General features: G+C 42.9%; 5 protein-coding genes across 5 annotated transcripts in view; 2 read left to right on the plus strand and 3 right to left on the minus strand.

Annotated features, from left to right (window-relative positions):
- Positions 1 to 101, minus strand: part of cfap57 (cilia and flagella associated protein 57) — a gene marked incomplete at both ends in the record, with an annotated part of 38,426 nt that extends 38,325 nt beyond the window's left edge. Inside the window, one exon of the mRNA XM_080725683.1 lies at positions 1 to 101. This exon is cut by the window's left edge and continues 56 nt beyond it. Coding sequence (XP_080581809.1) covers positions 1 to 101 — 101 coding nt within the window.
- Positions 102 to 1,985: 1,884 nt separating this feature from the next.
- Positions 1,986 to 4,748, plus strand: LOC308285672 (hexokinase-2-like; the record flags this gene model as incomplete). Its single annotated transcript, XM_080726506.1, has 1 exon — positions 1,986 to 4,748. One exon carries the CDS (start codon positions 1,986 to 1,988, stop codon positions 4,746 to 4,748), a length of 2,763 nt encoding a protein of 920 aa, XP_080582632.1.
- Positions 4,749 to 7,670: 2,922 nt separating this feature from the next.
- LOC308284962 (large ribosomal subunit protein mL37-like) lies at positions 7,671 to 10,441 on the minus strand (the record flags this gene model as incomplete). The annotated part of the gene is given in 3 exon segments (XM_080725684.1): positions 7,671 to 8,214; positions 8,216 to 8,851; positions 10,371 to 10,441. Coding segments are annotated over 3 exon segments (1,251 nt in total).
- A 799-nt stretch (positions 10,442 to 11,240) lies between these two features.
- Positions 11,241 to 12,524, minus strand: LOC308284646 (mannose-6-phosphate isomerase-like; the record flags this gene model as incomplete). Its single annotated transcript, XM_080725336.1, has 1 exon — positions 11,241 to 12,524. Exon 1 carries the CDS (start codon positions 12,507 to 12,509, stop codon positions 11,241 to 11,243), a length of 1,269 nt encoding a protein of 422 aa, XP_080581462.1. The 5' UTR covers positions 12,510 to 12,524.
- Positions 12,525 to 16,606: 4,082 nt separating this feature from the next.
- Positions 16,607 to 16,912, plus strand: LOC308285390 (ubiquitin-related modifier 1-like; the record flags this gene model as incomplete). The annotated part of the gene is made up of 1 exon (XM_080726125.1): positions 16,607 to 16,912. The coding sequence occupies one exon, from the start codon at positions 16,607 to 16,609 to the stop codon at positions 16,910 to 16,912; it is 306 nt and encodes a 101-aa protein (XP_080582251.1).
- Between the last annotated feature and the right edge of the window lie 4,107 nt (positions 16,913 to 21,019).

Here is a 21,019-nt window from a genome sequence, read left to right on the forward strand (position 1 = left end):
CAGGGGAATACCACCGTTTGCTCGTCGAAGAAACACAGATTATTCGTTACACCTGCCCGCAAACCAAAGATGTACTTGGATTGAGCAAGAACAGTAGCCATCACAGAGGTGGCACTGGCAGACTGGGAACAACTCTCTGTGAAGTTAACGCTAATTAAGATATCACGTTGCTCAAATACACAACATGATGGTGCCAGTGGTGCATGACATGTAGGGCTATGCCAACCCGATGCATGAGAAACAAATCCTGTTTGTAGTCAGAGATCCGATTAACAGTAAATGTGTTCCAACTTTTGTCACACGGACTCCATACTGCAGTGCGTTCTTCAGTGTGTATGGTTACCAAGGTTACAGGAAACCAAGGCGATGTTTGTCTCAAAATGACCACGTGGTGGCAGCATTCTATCAATTATTTATTCCTAAAAAGGAAACAAACTAAAGTGCAATAATTCTGTATCATTATTTAAATTTGCTTGCCGTTTTTGCGACCTATAACCAACAAGATTCTCAAAATGTCTAGACACTTTTTATTGTAGCCTAATAGGCCTACACCAATATAAATGTAATCAATCTTTTTCACCCTAACAGACTGTCGCCAATCGCCATCCATTACAATATGTGAATCATTGGTTTCTCTCCAAATTGGCCTTGAAAAAACGTCTCTCAGGACACCACAAGGAGAGGAAGATAAAAATGCTCATCGAAAGGAGGCGTTTCCCCCCTAATATCATGTTGTATTTGTTGATGACATGTAGACCTATTATTGTGATAATTGTTTATGCTATGTTTATGAATTGAATATCGAAGCAACTCCCCAGGATTTCTTTTTCTTTATTTTTTTTAGCCTTGACAGTAGACTACACATGCTGTTTGGGTTAGTAATTTGTATTTGACATGTTTTATTTATACACCTTGTTTTTCAACATAAACAAAAGACAGATAAAAACAAAAGCCCTCTGCCCATTAATGATTAAGTGATGTGTGAATGAGAATGGTCTTACTTTCAGCACTCATTATGTTCAGAGTATATACACCCATATGAAAAACAGAAAACCTTGCAATATCACATGTATTTTGAAAATGATGAGTCTATGATTTACACAACAGTGTTATTCTAGTCCCTCTATAGCTAGGGATCAATATTTAACAAATTAAAGGGGTTGGGGTGAAGGACAACTTCACCCATTTTCAACCCATCTTCATACAATATTAATCCTCACCAATGCTCATTATAATATGGTTTTGTCTACCCTGTCTGTGTATCGATGGGGAAACCAAGCTAATAGAAACTGCAAAAGAAAAACAAAAATAAACTATACATGGGCATATACTGATGACATCAGGAATCTCCATATATAGGCATAAAGGGAGAAGGACTGACAGATACAGAGATCTCCATGTATGGGCAAAAAAAGGGACAAAGGCCAACAGTTACAGAGATCTCCTTATATGGGCATATCAGCATGTCCATATATGGGCATATACTGATGACATCATGGATCTCCATATGGTCATAAAAGGGACAAGGACTGACAGATACAGATATCTCCATATAAGGTCACAAATTAAAGGGACATAGATAGACAGACAGAAATCTCCATGTATGTACACAAAAGAGACACAGATCATGGTTGACGTGGAGCTCCATATAGCTGAGTCATTTGAGTCTGACATCATACTGACAGTTAATTAGATGACATACACCATATTTGGATGTAGCTGTAGTGAGAACTCTATACGGTTGTTTGAGTCATGCTGACATCAGCAGGATGTGCCATCCTGGTGATGTCACAATGACATCTCGCTAGGTGCAGTATAAAAGGACAGGTGCAGTCACAGTTTTCATATTGGATCACTGTTCGTATAGAGTAAATACAGAAGTGAAACACAGCTTAGTAAGTTGACTGCTTTGTGCCTGCGCTAGAACCAACAGATAAACTATCTCAGTCACTCAAGGAGAGGAACGCAACTCATCACACAGGAAAATGATAGCCTCACATCTGTTGTCGTACTACTTCACCCAAATTAATGAAGACCAAGTACAAAAAGTGGACAGATATCTGTACCACTTGCGGCTGTCTGATGAGACCCTGATGGACATCTCCTCGAGGTTCCGACGAGAGATGCATAAGGGCCTGCGCCGTGACACGAACCCTATTGCAGCTGTCAAGATGCTGCCCACGTATGTGCGCTCAATTCCTGATGGAACGGAGAGCGGTGATTTCTTGGCCCTGGACCTTGGAGGGAGTAACTTCCGTGTGCTGCTGGTCAATGTGTCATCAAACGGCAAGAAGGAGGTGGAAATGAAGAATCAAATCTACGAAATTCCAGAAAACCTTAAGAGAGGCCGCGGCTCAGAGTTGTTCGACCACATAGCTGATTGCCTGTCTGAGTTCCTGGATAAGATGGGCATAAAAGAGAAAAAACTTCCACTGGGTTTGACCTTCTCTTTCCCTTGCCAGCAGAACAAGTTGGATGAGAGTATTCTGGTATCATGGACCAAAGGCTTCAAGGCGAGTGGTGTGGAAGGGAAGGATGTGGTCAGTCTCCTGAGGGAAGCCATCAAGAAACGAGGGGACTTTGATGTTGAAATAGTAGCTGTGATTAACGACACAGTGGGCACCATGATGACTTGTGGCTATGAGGACAATCAGTGTGAGATTGGCCTGATTGTAGGAACAGGCACCAATGCCTGCTATATGGAGGAAATGCGCAACCTGGAGATGGTGGAGGGTGATGAGGGGAGGATGTGCGTCAACATGGAATGGGGAGCTTTTGGAGATGATGGGACCCTAGAGGACCTGCGCACTGACTTTGACCGAGAGATAGATGCAGGCTCCCTAAACCCTGGCAAGCAGCTGTTTGAGAAGATGATCAGTGGTCTATACATGGGGGAGCTTGTGCGACTGATCCTGGTGAAAATGGCTAAGGAAAAGCTGCTTTTCCAGGGACAGATAACACCAGACCTCCTCACCACTGCACAATTCCACACCAGCGATGTCTCGGCCATTGATAACGACAAGGACAAGGAGGGTCTGGTGAGTGCTGAGACGGTGCTCCGCCGCCTGGGTCTGGAGCCATCAGCTGAGGATTGCGTAGCCACCCAGAGGGTGTGTCAGGTTGTGTCGACGAGGGCCGCCCACCTCTGTGCTGCCACACTGGTAGCTGTGCTTCAGCAGATCAAGGACAACAAGGCAGAAAAGAAGCTCTGCAGCACCATCGGGGTGGACGGGACAGTCTACAAAAACCATCCACAGTTTGCAAAAAGGCTCCACAAGCTGGTGCGGCAGCTGATGCCGGACTGCAGTGTGCGCTTCCTACGTTCAGAGGCTGGCAGTGGGAAGGGAGCAGCCATGGTGACAGCAGTGGCCTATCGCCTGGCCAAGCAGCATGCAGAGCGTCAGTGCATCCTGGACCAGTTCCGACTTAGCCATGAGCAGCTCTTGGATGTGAAGAGGAGGATGGGTGAAGAGATGGTGCAGGGTCTGGCCAAGGAAACCCACCAAGCAGCCAGTGTCAAGATGCTTCCCACCTATGTCCGGGCCACACCGGATGGAACAGAAAGCGGTAACTTCTTGGCTCTGGACCTTGGTGGCACCAACTTCCGTGTGCTCTTGGTGCGTGTGCGAAGTGGCAAGAAGCGTAGTGTAGAGATGCACAAAAAGATCTACGCCATCCCCCAAGAAATCACGCAGGGCACAGGGGAGGAGCTCTTCGACCACATTGTACATTGCATTGCTGACTTTCTGTCATATATGGGAATGAAAGGCGCGACCTTACCTCTTGGCTTTGTATTCTCCTTCCCCTGTCAACAAAATGACCTGGATCAGGGCATTTTGCTGAACTGGACAAAGGGTTTCAAAGCTAGCGGCTGTGAGGGGGAGGATGTAGTGACACTGTTGAAGGATGCCATCCACCGCACAGGTGAGCTTCAATTGGATGTAGTGGCATTGGTGAATGACACGGTGGGGACAATGATGACTTGCGCCTTTGAGGATCCTATGTGTGAAGTGGGACTCATTGTAGGAACAGGCACCAACGCCTGCTACATGGAAGAGATGGAGAATGTAGAGTTGGTGGAAGGTAAGGAAGGGCAGATGTGTGTCAACATGGAGTGGGGTGCATTCGGAGACCATGGGGAGCTTGATGAATTCCGTACCAAGTTCGACCACACCGTGGACGACACCTCCATCCACCCGGGGATACACAGGTATGAGAAGATGATCAGCGGGATGTACCTGGGCGAGATCGTCAGGAACGTGCTGCTGGAGTTCACTGCCAAAGGTCTGCTATTTACAGGCAAGCTGCCTGAGCGCCTCAATACTCCAGGCATCTTTGAGACCCCGTTCCTGTCAAAGATTGAAAAAGACCGACTGGCACTGCTGGAGGTCCGCTCCATCCTGCAACACTTGGGCCTCACCAACTCCACCTGTGACGACAGCATTCTGGTGAAGGAGGTGTGCGGTGTGGTGTCACGGCGTGCAGCCCAGCTGTGTGGCGCAGGCCTCGCTGCTGTCGTGGACAAGATCCGACAGAACCGCCACTTGGAGCGGCTCCACATCACTGTGGGGGTGGACGGATCCCTCTACGACCTACACCCGCATTTCAAAAGCATCATGCAGGAGACAGTTGAAAGTTTGGCACCACAGTGCGAGGTCACCCTGCTACTCTCAAAGGATGGCAGTGGGAAGGGAGCAGCGCTCATCACAGCGGTGGCCTGCAGGATCAGAGATGCAAGGCAGCACTAATGACGCCTGAGCTCCCTGAAAACACTCAATGCCTTCTTGAATAAATGGCTCCATTCTGACAGGAAGAATATGTCCCTCGGGAATATGTTGCAATATTGATTGAAAATGTATTTAAAAAAACTTTTAAAACCGTCAGCCTTTGGTCATGGCAGTTTGTTGTTTGAAATTAAAAATAAAGTAAAAAAATGTCAGCCTTCTGGTTGGTCCCTGACTGACCAACCAGCAGGCTCTTTCTGCCTTGTTTATGTTGAAAATATCATTTTTTGGAAAAATAAAAAACATTTAAAAACATGCCCAGTCACTATACTGCACCTAAGATTTTCCTTTTTACTGAAACCAAGTTTAAAACGAGAATTGAATACAGTAACAATATGAGGCAACTGTAAAACACGTTATTTCAAAGGGAGTGGATGAAGAGAAAGGATCTTTGTCCAACCAAGACACAGAAACCAATGGGTGCGAAGAGGGGCGGCAAGGCATCTGGTTATTTCTCACACTTGGCTCATTGGCCAAGCTTCGCGGGATGCTTAATGAAACTAGAAATGCAGTTCCTGAAGAAATGGCATGGGCTCGCTGAAAACACACACAAAGTATATTATGGGCAATACAAAATGTACACATCAGAATTCTGCGGCAACATGCAAAGGTGCAGAATACATGGCCTCATACCATTTAAATTACCACAGATTCTATAGTGTATTGTTAGCACCGCTCACTTAACACTTTTTTTGTTGTTAATTTTTATGGCTATTAAAGCTATTTAAGGCTATTACAGCTCAATGGTAACAATAGGCTCATTTCCCTAAAGAATACTTTTTTTTTTTCAGACTCACCTCACCCAACGCTAATCTTTCAAGAGTGGGGTGGCTCATAGTAGATAGATGACAGAGTACAGCTCTGTCATCAGAGTACAAAAGTACAGTAGTTACATTGCAAAACAGGAGTTTCCCCCCGAAAATATATGTTTTAATTAGTTAATCTTCTGGAACAGGCAGAGCACAGAAATAGAGACAGCTAGCGCAGTGCATCTTGGGTAGGAAGCTGGCAGCCAGCCTATAATTCCTCTGCATAATAGGCTGGCTATCGTCAGGTTCATGTGAACTAGTCTGTTGAAGCTTATTCATTATAATGATCGAAATCGCTATAACCGCGCAGCGCCTTACTGCACGCTGGCCGTGCTCCGCAATACGCACCGCGGTGAAAGACTGAAGCCACTTTCTCCCACTGCATAACTCCACCCCCAGTAGCGAAAAGTGAATGTTTTTTCTGGTTGGCCAGTCAGGGAGTCTCAGGGACCAATCAGAAGGCTGACAAACGGTCTATTAAGGGCAGACCACCACCACCTCACAAGGACAAATATTGTATATTGAGTGTCTTGTGTTGTCTAACTTCAATGTAAATTGAGCTCAGATAAAGAGATCTTCATATCGTCATGAAAGAGACTTGTAGTGTGCACTTTATGGACATATACTGTAGACTACTGATTACATCAGGGAACTCTATAAGTTGGCATAAAGGGGACAAGGACTACAGGCAGACCGACCACCACCACCACCTCACAAGGACAAATATTTTGTTGTCTAACTTCAATGTAAGTCTCCATTTATGGGCATTAAAGAGATAGATACAGAGATCTCCATATGGGCATTAAGAGACCAGTAGAAGAGAGAGTAGTGTGCACTGTATATGGGCATATACTGATGACATCAGGGAACTCTTTATGTTGGCATAAAAGGGACAAGGACTGACAGATACAGAGATATCCATATATGGGCATATTCTGTCGGATCGACAGTGTGACATTACATAAACATATACATAGTCTCTCTCCCATTTAGGGTAAACAGGCTATAGCGAGACCCCGTATGTTATCTTCACTAGTCCTGGAATATCAACTCTCTCCCTGGGTTTTGGTCGAAGAGGAACCGTAGCTGACATACAGTATACAGATAACAACAGCGATCTTCATAGTATGGGCATAAAGGGTCAACGACCCACAGATACATAGATCTCCATGATATAGGCCTATGTGCATTAAAGTGACCGTTAGACAGACAGATACAGAAATCTCCATTTATGGGCATTAAAGAGACAGATATAGTCAGAGATCTCCATATATGGGCATTAAAGAGACAGGTAGACACAAACAGACAGATACAGAGATCTCCATATATGGGCACAAAAGGGACACAGATACTGTAGATGCTAATGTATGTTTCTGGGATAGAAAAAAAATACTGTTATTTTATTGATTTGAGCTGTTGAACCCCATGGAAGAGAACAAGTTGCACCTTTGTTGTTGTATTTAGTTTTAGTAGGTTTGTATTCATCCAGTCTTTTATATTGGTGACGCAGGAGCCCACTAAGCACGCCGTCTAAAAGTGGTCTAATAGTGGTATAGATTTGAAAGTTCTTTTGTTGTCTAAACTTAAACTAGACGACTAATAGACGTCTAATAGTCGTCTAAATGCAGACCGTCTATATTTAGACGACTATTAGACGTCTATTAGTCGTCTAGTTTAGACGACAAAAGAACGTTCAAATCTATACCACTATTAGACCACTTTTAGACGGCGTGCTTAGTGGGAGGTGATGGTAGTTATTGTATTTGTATTGTGTGGTTCTACAGTTACCGTAACTTGCGCCAGTAGAGTGCGCAAGTACTGCATTATTCAGTGATTATGTCGTGACGTGTCCTCTGAGTCTGAGTGCAGTCTACTTACATGTTTAATTAATTAGGTAAGAATATTGTTTCCTAATGATGTCTATAGACCGATTTCCTGAGCTACACCCTGCAGAGGGCTTTCTGTATGAAGGGTGCTATAATATAAAATAAAGTTATCACTCAAAAGTCAAAAGTATGATCACAGATTGCTCATACAGTATGCACATACACATTCAGTCAGACATGATGGTGCAGTCTTAAATGGCTCCATGGACATAGAGAGCTAAGAATTTGCTGAATGTTTCAGGCTTGTATCCTGATAGGCCAGCTGACACCTGCACCTGTTTCTTCCTGATGAGCGGGTTCACCTTTGCATAGTCATAGAGAAGACTGTTCTCATCCAGCCACACCTGGTTCTTAATGCCCTTGTTGTCACGGAGATCAGTGGTGTTCAGCTGGAAGACGACAAATTCAAATTGTCTACCGTTGGTCCCGACAGCCTGCACGGTTATAGGATGGTCCAGTAAGCTCAGAGGCTGAGGCCCATACAATTTGTGTGCACGTGCCAAAGCGTTTCCATAGGCAAACATGATCATCTTGGCCCTGAGCTGTGGTGGATGCAACCTAGGTATAACCTCCCCCGTCTCCAGGAAGTAAAGTGTATGGGCATGGGGGTAAGGGTAATCATCTTTGAAACCTGTGCAATTCTCTCTCTCATAAGCATATATTTTCTGTAAATCAATAGCTGGTGAGATGGGGCATAACGTTTCCAGAACGTGTTCTGTTGTGCTCAGCAGAGAGTGCTGGGAGGGGAGCCATGCTGCTCAGCAGCACACCATTCCTACCCCTCACCTGGAACACATCTTCACCTCTTTCCCACGTGGCACTCAGTGTGTAATTCTCTGCTAGCATCCTCTTGCCCAGCGCTGGGTGTCTGGATTGTGCACACAGATGGAGCAGGTTATTGAGCAGGGTGTGGCAATATTTGGGTTTCCTCGGCCTTGCCTCTGTCGTGTCCCAGAAGCGAGCTCGTCTGATGGCGTCCTGCACACGCTCATCCTGATCAGGGATCTGATTTGCTGGATTTTGGGCCAACGACAGGAGTTGAGGAGGCAGACCAGCGGTGAGCTTGGCCTTGGTCAACCACAAAGCTTGACGCACGCCTTCCAGTATGCTAGACCTCTGGTTGAAGACGTAGCATGTTTGTTCTTTATACAGTGGCATCTCATGAAGCGGGGGTGAACTGTAATGCAGTGGGTCCTTATAGCCTCTCTCCCATTTAGGGTAAACAGGCTTAGCGAGACCCGGGACATAGTGCATCTTTTCCCTGTATGTTATCTTCTCCAGTCCTGGAATCTCGACTCTCTCCCTGGGTTTTGGTCGAAGAGGAACCGTGGCTGACAGTTGGCCAGTGACATTGAAGTGTCGCCGACTTATACTACCACGTGAGAGGAGTCTCAAATCGCTAAGAGGTGTTGCTTGAGACAAAAACTGAGGCACTGATTTTAAACAGTGTATTGTTTCTATAATCATCTCGGCCCTTGGTCTGTATGAATTATTTTACGTGTAGAACAACAGAGAAATAACATACTGCAGCTATATTTTTTGGTTGAGATTTTGAAAACACTTTGCCAAGCTGGTTTCTCCTTCCTCCCATATCTAACCAGTAAAAACACCCTGAGTGAGGATGCAGTTCACATACTATTCAGCAGTTGTGTATCCTTAGCATATCTACTAAATAATCAAACGTTCTATATTACAATAGAGGCCACATCATAACGCTGATGTCACCACATCCTCACTTAACCATATAAGGAGGAGTTTATGTGTACCGGTACCTATGTCATATGGTGTATACAGTATATGGTGTATACCGTCTATGATGCCAGCTCAGAATGTGTCAGAATTTAATTGGCATTTCTATCTCTGGGACCCCAATTTATATAGTAATCAATGTTAATTTAACTCTGAGAGTGTACAAATGGAATAGACGCCAAGCAACCACCGGTAGTTTGGAAGAGACACAAGCCAACTTCCAAGCGATTGTGACAGGAAATGAGCGTTGCAGATCAGATACAGTGCCAGGGTCCTCTCGCCTCTCAATGACAGAGCTTCTCAAAGAAAACAATCGTTTGGAGGCAAAATGTGGCCCCTACAAGTGTCACAGAGACTAGATTTTTTTAGGGAGCATTATTAGTGGTGTGAATATAATAAAATATAAAAATCAATAATAAGGGTAATATGACAGGACGAGCTTCGACATGGATCAGATTGATGTGTGCATCTTCAACACAGTGACTTTACGCTGGATAAAGATTTCCCCAGTGACAACTAGAAGAGGAGGAAGACGTCCTGTTGAGGTTCCCTCCATGCGCTGGGGCCACACAGCTGTGCTTATAGAATCGATCGTCTACACCTGGGGGGGTCTAGTGAATTGTCATTATTATGACAGAGTCACAGGGAACAACCAGGATAACATTCTTTATGCATTTGATGTTGACACCCATAGCTGGTTAAAGATGGATATGTCTGGGTTTGTTCCTGTAACGAGGACCGGCCACTCGGCCTGTGTCTTGGGGAAGGTGATGTATGTCTATGGAGGATACACCGAGCTAACTAATGTCACTAGTGACATCTATAAGTTTGACACCCGTACAATGCTCTGGTCTTTAATCAACACCAGAAGCACTCCACCACCTGCTTCACATGGTCACTCTGCCACCATCATCGGAACAAAGATGTTCGTATTTGGGGGTGTGGGGTACTTTTGGGAATGCCACAACAACATCCGTGTGTTTGACACAGAGACCAACGGCTGGCTGATCACACCTTCAGCACATCTACCTAAAGGATTTTGTTGTGGTCATTCAGCCTTTACCTACAAAAGAGAGCTGTACATATTTAGTCCTAGTATCCACAGTCGGAAGTTCAATGATCTGTGGAAGTTAAATCCTGACACATTCTCCTGGAAGAAGGTTGAGCCCAAGGGGAAAGGCCGGGATTGGAGCTCTGGTAGGTGGTGTTGCATGGTGGGAGATCGTATCATCTTCTTTGGAGGATACAAAAAGAATGCACATCCCATCTTATAGATCTTAGACCTAAGTCCTACCCTGAAGACATTATGCAAGCTAGCAGTTATTCAGCATGGTCTGCAGCAGTCTGGACTCCCACACAACATCAGGTGGGAACTGGCAGCCATGACAACACAAACAGCATCACAGATTAAAGTATAAAAGATTATAGTTTAATATACTGTTGCCGTTGTCATTAATGTGTACCATCCACATGATTTTAAACACAGGACTAAGGAACTGGCATTGACAAGATTAACTTAAAGGAAACAATATATACACCTGGGATGCCCATATATGGGCATGCTGATAACTGTTCTTAGGGGGGACAAACTTTTGGGGTTTTGGGGTTACAGAAAAGGTTACAGACAAAGTTCCATTGAACTCAATGGACATTTGTTTTTTTTTGGGGAAACAGAAAAGATTACAGAAAAAGTTGATTTAATGAACTGCTAAAATGTGCTGCTAAAATTTGACCATTTGATATGGGGCTAAAAAAAATAAAGATGCAATAAGTTACATTATACATTGTATAATTCAAGGTGGGGAAGGAAGCCTATTCTATGGCCAGACCACTGGGGGATATTTGGGGTGAAACCCCTGTTGAATTGGACTGTTCCTGCGCTGGCCATCCCCTGAAAGAAAAAAAAGGCTTGGCCTAAAGTTACATTTTAGTAGACATGCAGTTAGTAGACACATGGCCATCTTCAGTCAAATATGAACTTCACATATGATTCAACATCTTCACACATTTCTCTACAAGAGGCAGCAGGCTCGGAACATGGTCATCCCTGACTGGGAAGTAACATTCAGGGAGACGCTCTCATTGGCCGACACAAACAGGACAGTGCCCTGCCATAGAGTGATGTCAGAGTGGCCCGTGGCCAAGGTTGCTGTGGCGTTGCCCTCGATGACCAGGAGGATCCCGGCGCCGTCCAGTGGGGCCACAGTGTACCGCTTGACCGATGCCGGTACCTGTAGCTTCATGACAGTGAAGTCTGATATGGGGGGGTCATAGAGGGTCACGCAGGGGTCAGAGGGATCCTGGGAAGAGGGGAAAATCTTGGAACTGGATGGAGCAGGACTGTAGTTCAACATCTCACACAACGTGTTGACATCCCTATATTTGGTCGTCAGGCCACCTCGAACTGTGTTGTCTGAACATGCCATGCACTCTAAACAGTCACCACACAGGTAGGCATGGGCCTCATTGGCACCGAGGAACATGGCCTGGCCGGGTTCTAGCACTATGTGATTCAGGAAGTAGATGGCGAAACATCCGATGTCACCGGGAAACTGGGAGTGGAGGCGGAGCAACAGCTCCCCGTTGCTACTGGATGTATTGCGTCCTGCCGTGGAGTCCTCTGTGACTCTCTTCACCAGCAAGTTCAACTGGTTGACAAGCTCTTTCTGCTCACAGTTCATCATCCTCGTGAAGCACTTCTTCAGGGCTCCACCCATACGGATCGCATCGCCCACGCTGCACTGCAGCTCCTCCGCCGCCTTACTCCCAACCAGCGCACGAAACTCAGGGACCGATGTCAGGAAACCCAGGATCTCCTCTACAGGCCTGAAGCCACAGAGCCCCTGGAAGTGGGTGAGAGCGATGGCCATTTCTGGTTTGTGGTTGTCATCTGGGTAATGTTCAGGAAATTGAGCATGGAGCCGAGCAGCCAGCTCCCTATTGGGATGTGCCTGTATGGACAGTGCTGTGTTGACGGACAGTGCCTTGAAAAGGAAAGGAAGCTTTCCCTGAAAGGCGTCTTTGACCTTTGACCCCAGACAGGCAGGGTTCTGGGTAATCCACTCTCCAAGGGTCCTCTGAGATATTCTGTTGTCTTTGATCTGGGCATCACCGTTAGGGTGAGCACCCATCCACAGCTCTGCATATGGTTTGCCATCATCTATGACAGCCAGGGGGTCCCCACCAACAACCAGTTTGGCTACCTGACTGTCGAGCCCAACCTTCCCCCATGCATAGTTCTGAACAGCACAGGTCAGTGGAAATACTCTCACTTCCTCCATGGCTGCTCCTTCTGCTGTCAGAGCTCTCTGCTCTATGCTATAAGGATGATGTAACAGCTGTTGTCTTAAACAGTAGCAGTGCAAACCTGTCAAGGATGGAGATCATTAAGGAAGTCTGGGGATGGAAGAGAACAGTACATAACCCATGCCAAATTCCTTCTACTGAATGAGCTCAGCTCAACGATGAACCTGCAAGAGAAAAATAAGGAAATTAAAATTAGTCTAAATCCCTGAAATTGTAGTAAGAGAACAGGGAATGTTTATAGGCTTTTCTTTTACATTTGTATGTAGTCAAGAATAGGGAACGTTTTAACGTAGAAATAGGCCTGCACAAGTAATCAAACATCATGAATGAATTTTGAACAAAGGGTCTGCCTTTTTGATCTTGAAAAGATTTCACAAGATCATCATGGCTCCCATTTGGAGCTCAACTTATGTAGCCAGCCTGTGACCTTTCTATGACACATGACTCCATATTTGGGCAAGGGCTCACCCGATCCAACAAATATTGACTTCTATCTTATTAAACTATATAGAAAAGTTACTTCACAATTCAAGTAATTTCACAATACAAATATGTCCCTCAAAGGCATTGGCCTAGCTTCGTGGGAGGTGATTTTTATTATGCAAATTAATGTTTTTATATATCTATCTATCTATCTATCTATCTATCTATCTATCTATTAGCCATGTCTATGTATTTGTGTCTGTCTGTTTGTCATGGGTTGCATTTGTAGTCCTACAGCGGCCATGTTGAGGACCAACACAGGTGCTTCAATTGTCTGATTGGCATAGAAATAATGTTCTAATCTACGCCAATCAGAACACCTGTGTTGGTCCTCAACATGGCCTCTGTATGACTACAATGGAAAACTACAAGGCGCCCTCTGGAAAAAGTAGGCCATAGGCCATACATAAATGACCTAGTCAAATCTATGCATGTCTGTGTGTGTGTGTCTGTGTGTCTGTGTATGCCCGTAGCCAATCAGACAACAATGCTGATTTGACGTTGGGCTCGGGCATGTCCGTATTTGAGCATTGATGTTGGATGTGGCTAATCCATATATGGGCATATTCGCCGATTTGCACTGACATCTAGCATATCCAGTCCATACATAGGCATATTTTGGCCTGTTGAAATTTTAGTGAATCGCTGAGCTGCGCTGTTAAGTATCTATAAGATAACAGACAATCGCTGAGTGGCACTTTAAGGGACCATGGAAAGAAAGACACTTTGACACGGTTTTGCATTATTACCTATAGTGCAGCAGTTAACCAAAACAATCGTTCAGTTTGTGATACAAGCATGAAATTTGGTACACTTATAGCCAAAGGCATTCCAAAAAGAACTGGATATGGAGGCATCATGAATTTTCAACATGGCGCCCATGGCAGACATTTTTCAAAATGGCCGCCAGCAACAACCGTTTACTTATGAGTAATGGATATAATATGATATTTTTACCATATCTACCATACATAGTACTTGGTAAATGTCTTTTGGATAATTTAAAAGTTGTCATTGAATATTCAAGATGGCTGCCATTTTTCAAGATGGCAGCCATCACTTGTATGATATGGGTGATCTTGGTGTCAAATCATGTCAGTCATTTTTTATGATGCAGAATTCAAATTTGGAACTTTGGAATTGGCCAGAAGCTTCCTTCTATCTCACTGTATACTGTATACAGTATAGTATCACTGTTTCTTTCATGATGGCAGCCATAGGGCCAAAATCTAAATTTTAATTGCAAAAAAATAGAGCTATTATCTATTTGATTGGAATTAACTGTTAATTAAAAACGTAACGATCCCTATATCAGCAAAAACAGAACATGTTTGTATGACTTTCACATAGTTACCTGGATGGTGTAGGGTACAGATCGCACAGTAATTACATGGTACTGGATGAATGATCAGGCTAGGTGTAGGGACATTTTCTTATCCGAACGTAGGTGTATCCCACTAGAGGTCCACTAGAGTTTGCGGCCACTTCCTTACTGTACTGTAGTGTACTGTACTGTAGTGTACTGTACCTTTCTGTACCATAATGCACCGTACTGTACTGTACTGTACTGTACTGTACTGTACTGTACTGTACTGTGCCATACTGTACTGTGCCTTACTGTACGTTACTGTCCTTGCTGTACTGTACCTTACTGTACTGTACTGTACTGTGCCTTACTGTACCGTACCATACCGTACCGCACCGTACTGTACCGTAGTGTAGTGTAGTGTAGTGTACTGCACCTTACTGTCCTGTCCTGTCCTGTCCTGTCCTGTACTGTACTGTACTGTACTGTACTGTACTGTACTGTACTGTACTGTACTGTACTGTACCTTACTCTGCTGTACTGTAAAACAACAAAGCTCAATCATAAGTGCATGCTGAAGTATAATGAAACCATGTTGAAAAGAGCAAAAATGTGAGCATGCAGTGAAAGTCCTGATCAGAATTAATGCAAACTCAGAAGGTCCCAGCCAAGTCAGACTCCTGACATGAGACAGGACATCTGTTTATTCTGCAGACAGCCTGCTGGCAATGAATGCCTTCATGAGGCTGCAATATTTCAACTGGACAATCGGGTGCGTGCTGCTACATGCATCCCTACTTCCAGAAACAGAATTACTTGGGCGACTTATAGTGCTGAGGACATGGTGGCTATTGAAGCTAGGTATCACTCCAGATGTCTAGTAGGTATCGAGCCAGAAAGGCTAACTTAGAAGGTCTTGTAGAAGAGCATCAACCTCTGGTGTTGTGTTTGCTGAGTTGTTGCTTTACATAGAAGAGACCAGACAATGACCCTGACCCACATCTAGTCGTCCAATCGGAAATGTTGAAGGGACCTGGCCAAGTTCATTAAACTGGATTAAATTCTCTCAAGTGAAGTGTATCCACTCCCCTTGTCTGCTCGCTTGGACTGCAAAGGACATCTCAATGCCTCTGCCGTGTGTTCTTGGCATATAATACCAGTCAATATCCAGTCAGTCTTGGCTGTGCAAGAAGTTGAAGGTCCTTCACAAGTTGTAATTTCTTATACATTTTCACATCCAACAAATAAAAACAATGTTTGCAGTAGGCAGAGGGACTATCCTTTATAGGGAAACAATTCAAGTATGGGATATTACTCTAGGTTCGGATAAGAAAATTGCCCTACACCTGACCCAATCGTTCATCCATGTAAGTCCTGTGCGATACACCATCCGGGGAACTATGTGAAAGTCATACAAAGCCCTGTTACCCTTGGCTCGGGTCTCCCGTGTTGGCACATCCTGTCCATTCAGGTGCGGCTATCTAACTACATCTGTAGATGTGGGGATAACATTAGATAGCATTTAGAAAACTAAACTACACTACCACTAAAATATCACCATCAGCACATTAATAACAGAAACTATGGCATTATTAAGCGGAGTGTATTTAGCTTGCACTGAACCCCATGAGTTTCATAGCAGTGGTGTCACCAGTGTGCCCTAGCTGTGCTTCAACATCCACTATATTACATTCCATTCATTGAATGGTTCAGTTGTTTCTGATATAGGGATTGTTACGTTTATTGGATCAAATTTGAATTCCAATAAAATAGATAATTGCTCTATGTTGGCCATATGGCTGCCATCTTGAAAGAAACAGTGATAATATACTGTATATACAGTATACAGTGAGATAGAAGGACACTTCTGGCCAATTCCAAAGTTCCAAATTTGAATTCTGCATCATAAAGAATTACTGATATCAGACAGTCATACAAGTTACGGCTGCCATCTTGAAAAATGGTGGCCATCTTGAATATTCAATGACAATTTCTCAGTTATCTAAAATACCTTTACCAAGTACTATGTATGGTAAATATGATATAATATCATATTATATCCATTACGCATAAGAAAACAGTTGTTGTTGGTGGCTATTTTGAAAAATCGGCTGCCATGGGCGCCATGTTGAAAATTCATGATGCCTCCATATCCAAATCTTTGGGAAATACCTTTGGCTATAAGTGTACCAAATTTCATGCTTGTATCACAAACTGAACGATTCCTTTATATTTAGCAGCTAAGCCGCTGGACTACTACATAATTCTGTATTTGGCAGAAATATGGTGGTGCCCGTAGCACTTCACTTGGAGTTTCAAGGAGGGGCTGAGTTACTCTTTGATGGTGTGAAAGAACATGCTGTGACTCTTCCAAGCCAATCAGAGCCTTGGGACATGAAGCAGCTGCTAGTTTGGATTCGACAGAACCTGCTGAAAGAACGGTCAGAGCTCTTTGTCCAAGGAGACACTGTAAGACCTGGCATTCTGGTGCTCATCAATGAAGAAGATTGGGAGCTTGTGGGGGAGTTGGAGTACCAGCTTCAGGACCAAGATAATATTGTGTTCATTTCAACTCTACATGGGGGTTAGATGATAAGACACTCACATTTCAGCTGCATGTACGGGTGGGTGACGTGACGTAACGTTTTCGCTGTCCTCGGTGTCAAACATGTATAAATAAAAAATATATTTGTCAAAAACCTTCTGAATATTGTGCAGGACATTAAGCTTTATGTAAACTTACTCAAGATTAAAACATTTCATTCCTCATTTCTTCAGAATTTTCAACCAAACATGGCAAAACTCATATGGTGTGACTGTCCTGACCTTGTTTCTCAAAGTGGGAACTTGAATAAAACTAAGAAAAAGAATTGCTAAAAATCATTTGAAAATGAATTTAGGCTAAAAAAATGTCTATTTGTGAGCCTATATCTTTTCAAAGTCAAAGCATAATGTTTTCAGTCATTTCTGATCAAAAACCTTTTGTCCCCCGAACCAAAATCATTTGGTGTGACACTAGTTTGGACAAATTAAACAGGCAATTATTTGGACACCTATTGGCTAGAGAGGTCCTTCTTCTGTAAGGCTATTCAGCACTCCCAGCACAACTGCAAGACAGGTGTCTGAGGTGAGTTATGATTTTAACATTTTCATGAAATGCCATCTTGTTGAAACTTTGACAAACTCACCACTTTGGACGTTGGTGTGACACCTTTTCATTAAAAAAAGGTTAAGTTATTTGAAGTTTTGGTCATATTTCCATGTAGATCTAGGTTGCTTTGTTATAGCTAGCATGCTGTTAGCATGCTAATGTGTACATAGTAGCCTCAAGGTAAACCTAAATGCAGAAAACGTAATATGGTGTGACACTTAATCATAATGGTGTGACATGTCTGCTTGTCACGCCATATGACTTGATTGTCACACCATATGATTTATACTGTATTTAACTACAGATATAACAATAAATAACAAAGTTCCATGTTTCTTTTGTACATTTAAACATTTGTTTTAAACATTTTTACATAAAATGTAATTTAGCTTCATTCAGTGATACTTCAAATTCATCAGACAGAGCAGAAACCCCTTCACAGAAACCTTAACATATTGTTTCAATCTAAACAATATTTTCTCTTTGTCTTAAACTATACATTCCATTTTCTTTTGTCAGCTGGAAAATGACAAGTGCTGAGAGAACGAGAAAGTACAGGGAGAAACTAAACAATGACCCAGCAAGGAGAGAGGAGCCAAAGGGGCGAGACTGCATTTTCTACGAAGAGCAGGAGGTTGTCTGTGGCATAGCAGAACCGCAACAAGGCAGCCGGTTTGCTACCCTCACCAAATACGACTGGCTGATGTACAATACAGTCTAAATGTATAATCTAATCTGATCTAATACTTTTGTACTTTCACTCACTGGACTGGACAGTGGACAGTGTTAAGGTAGGACCCGAGACAAAACTAGCGAAAATAGCTGATCTACAAGCTCTCAACACGTTGTGCTGCGAAAGCTTGTAGATCAGCTATTTTCGGAGTTGCGCAACCCAGCACTCTTTAGCTAGTGGAGATGTGGTGTAATGTCATGATTCCTAATTACATTTGTTCAACACAAAATGCTGTGTTCAAGTTCAGGAGACTTCGGAAAAAAGCAATTTACCTGAATGCTGAGTTCTGTTTCCACTAATTGGTGTTAATAAAATGTTGCCTTGGCTCCAAGTGTGGCTATGCGCCTTATTGTCTCTTTAGGATCCTTCTGCCGTGGGCCGGCAGAAGACTTAGGTGTGCGTAGCATTCCTGTGCACATCCTCATCATCCATCTACTACTACAATTCTTTCTTATCCCATGTTAAAGCCCTACAATAATATCCTGTTCAGAAATATTAAGGCCATGTTATCCTGGGTAATTGTTTAATCAATCAGTAAAGTTCAGTACTCACTAATAGGTAGGTTAAAACACAGTTTGCTTTGACACATGAAGATATGATCATACGGTGTGACACTAAATCATTTGGTGTGACATTCCAAATAGTGAAAAGTCATACCTTTATTAATGATTAAACCAAAAAAATGTTTATGGATTACATAGAGAATATTATCAGGAAGAGTCACAAATATTTGTGTAATTTTAGAGAAAGTTTTGACAGAATACATTTAAAATATGTTGTAAGATCATGAACATGGGCCTCACACAGAGTGTCGATTATGAAAAAAATATACAGATATAATTAATTTTCAAAAAACTATAGTGGATCACTGGTTAGTTATGATAAAGGACTTTGATAAAGTGAGTAACTTAAGAAAGATGTACTCCATTTTCATTTTATGAACAATTATTTTCATGTCACACCATATGACGATTTTAGGCCAACAAATTTAAGTACAACAAATTGCTGAATAAAGTCTGATTCCAATAAAATATCTAAAAACAAAATGTATTTCCATAAGGTTGAGAGTGAGTAGAACAAAAGTAAATAACTTTTATGCCTGCAATTTAAAGTTTTTTTAAAAACACATTTTTTGGGGCGTCACGTCACTGACCCGTATACAAAAGTCCAAACACCTTACAGTACACTCGTAACCACCTCTGTCTATCAAGAAGAATTCAAATGGAACTATACCGTCTTTCAGTGTCACATGAACTAAAACGAAGAGCATCTATGATTTCAGCTGTTGTTCTTGTGTTCCCAGAAGATTATGTCTAAATGACATTATTTATGCCCAAATATGTACACACACCCATATATGGAGATCCCAGATGTGAGCGCAAATCAGAGTTGTTCAGTTCCAAATATGGACATAAACAGCATGAAAGCAAATCAAATCATTTTTAGGCAATGCTTTCTGTTGCGTGCGATGTCTTTGAAGAGCTCTATGGGCGAGAGACAGAAAGGGTGAGGAGATATTAAGTAGAAAGGGGAAGAGGGAGGGAGTGAAAGGGTGTGACATCAGACCAGACCGAGCTTGATCAGCGAGAGAGACAGAGAGAGAGAGAGAGAGAGAGAGAGAGAGAGAGAGAGAGAGAGGGATGGCAAGTTAGGGAGGGAGAGAGTTGCTTTTCTTTCAACTTTCAATGTCTATTGTAAAGCATGGAATTGTGGACAAAATCTTATGCAACAACAATAAAATATTCTAAATCTCATCAAATCGTGGTCTGTGGCTCAAATGCCAAATAAATAATGGACCTTGATGTGAAAAGGGTTGAAAATCATTGCACCAGAGGAGTGGGCAATAGGGAAATGTGAGCACTAAAACAGAATGGGCACAGGGGAAATCCAGGCACCAAAACAGGAAGTCTGGCATGCTTATTACTGGAATGCAACTACATTCAGATGATTTTTTTTCCCCCCCATCTAAAACATTCTCAGACTAATTATTTCCGCAAGCAGAGCGCGCAAGTGATTGGCTGGGTATGTATGTCGGTGTCCTCTGTTGTTTAGGCCTGTTGCCCAATCAGCACGTTCTTCTGGCGCACAAGTATAGGCCTACTTGTGCACAAGCGCAAGTTGGCACATTTCTCTGTGTCATAGGCTCAGGGCCCCAGACTGTCCACTTTTCTCTAGTCTAGTCTTCTCCTCCAAAATGGTGCCCACTGAGATTACTCTAATACCCACCGGCACCCTTCGTATTATTTGTTATTTGACATTTTCTTTTCTCATAGGCCTATAAGAGCTTTTAGGGGGGATAAAATGACACTCTTTTACACCTAGTAAACTTGTGATGTGACAATAAACTTATAGGAGTTTATTTAGCCTTTTAATATCTGAGGTGGTTCAATGAGAATATCTTTGTGCCTGACCATTTTATCAGTCTTTGTTGAATGTGATTAGAGTATAAAATAATTAAATTGATTTGGCTAGTAGGCTACCTAAGATGCTGAGCCACATAGTTTCAGCCTACTGAAATATCTCTGCTCTAGAGATAGGCTATGTATCCTGAGCTCTCCTCATAGCCTACATTTCAAAAGGTCATAATAAATAGCTTATAGCCAGGCCTGGAATTTCATCATGGGGTTGTCCATTTTATGAAGGCACAAAGGCCAAATGCCAGGGCAAGAAGGCCATCAAATAAAACAAGATTTTAGTCCATTGAAATAATTAATTTAATTAAAGGGTTACATTTATATGTAGAATATCTGCTGTGAAATAAATAAATGGGTATTTACAATCTGATGCTTAGACCTGCACAAATCAAAGATAC

The sequence above is a fragment of the Nannobrachium achirus genome, assembly GCF_963921795.1.
Source record: "Nannobrachium achirus genome assembly, chromosome: 5".
Taxonomy (NCBI): domain Eukaryota; kingdom Metazoa; phylum Chordata; class Actinopteri; order Myctophiformes; family Myctophidae; genus Nannobrachium; species Nannobrachium achirus.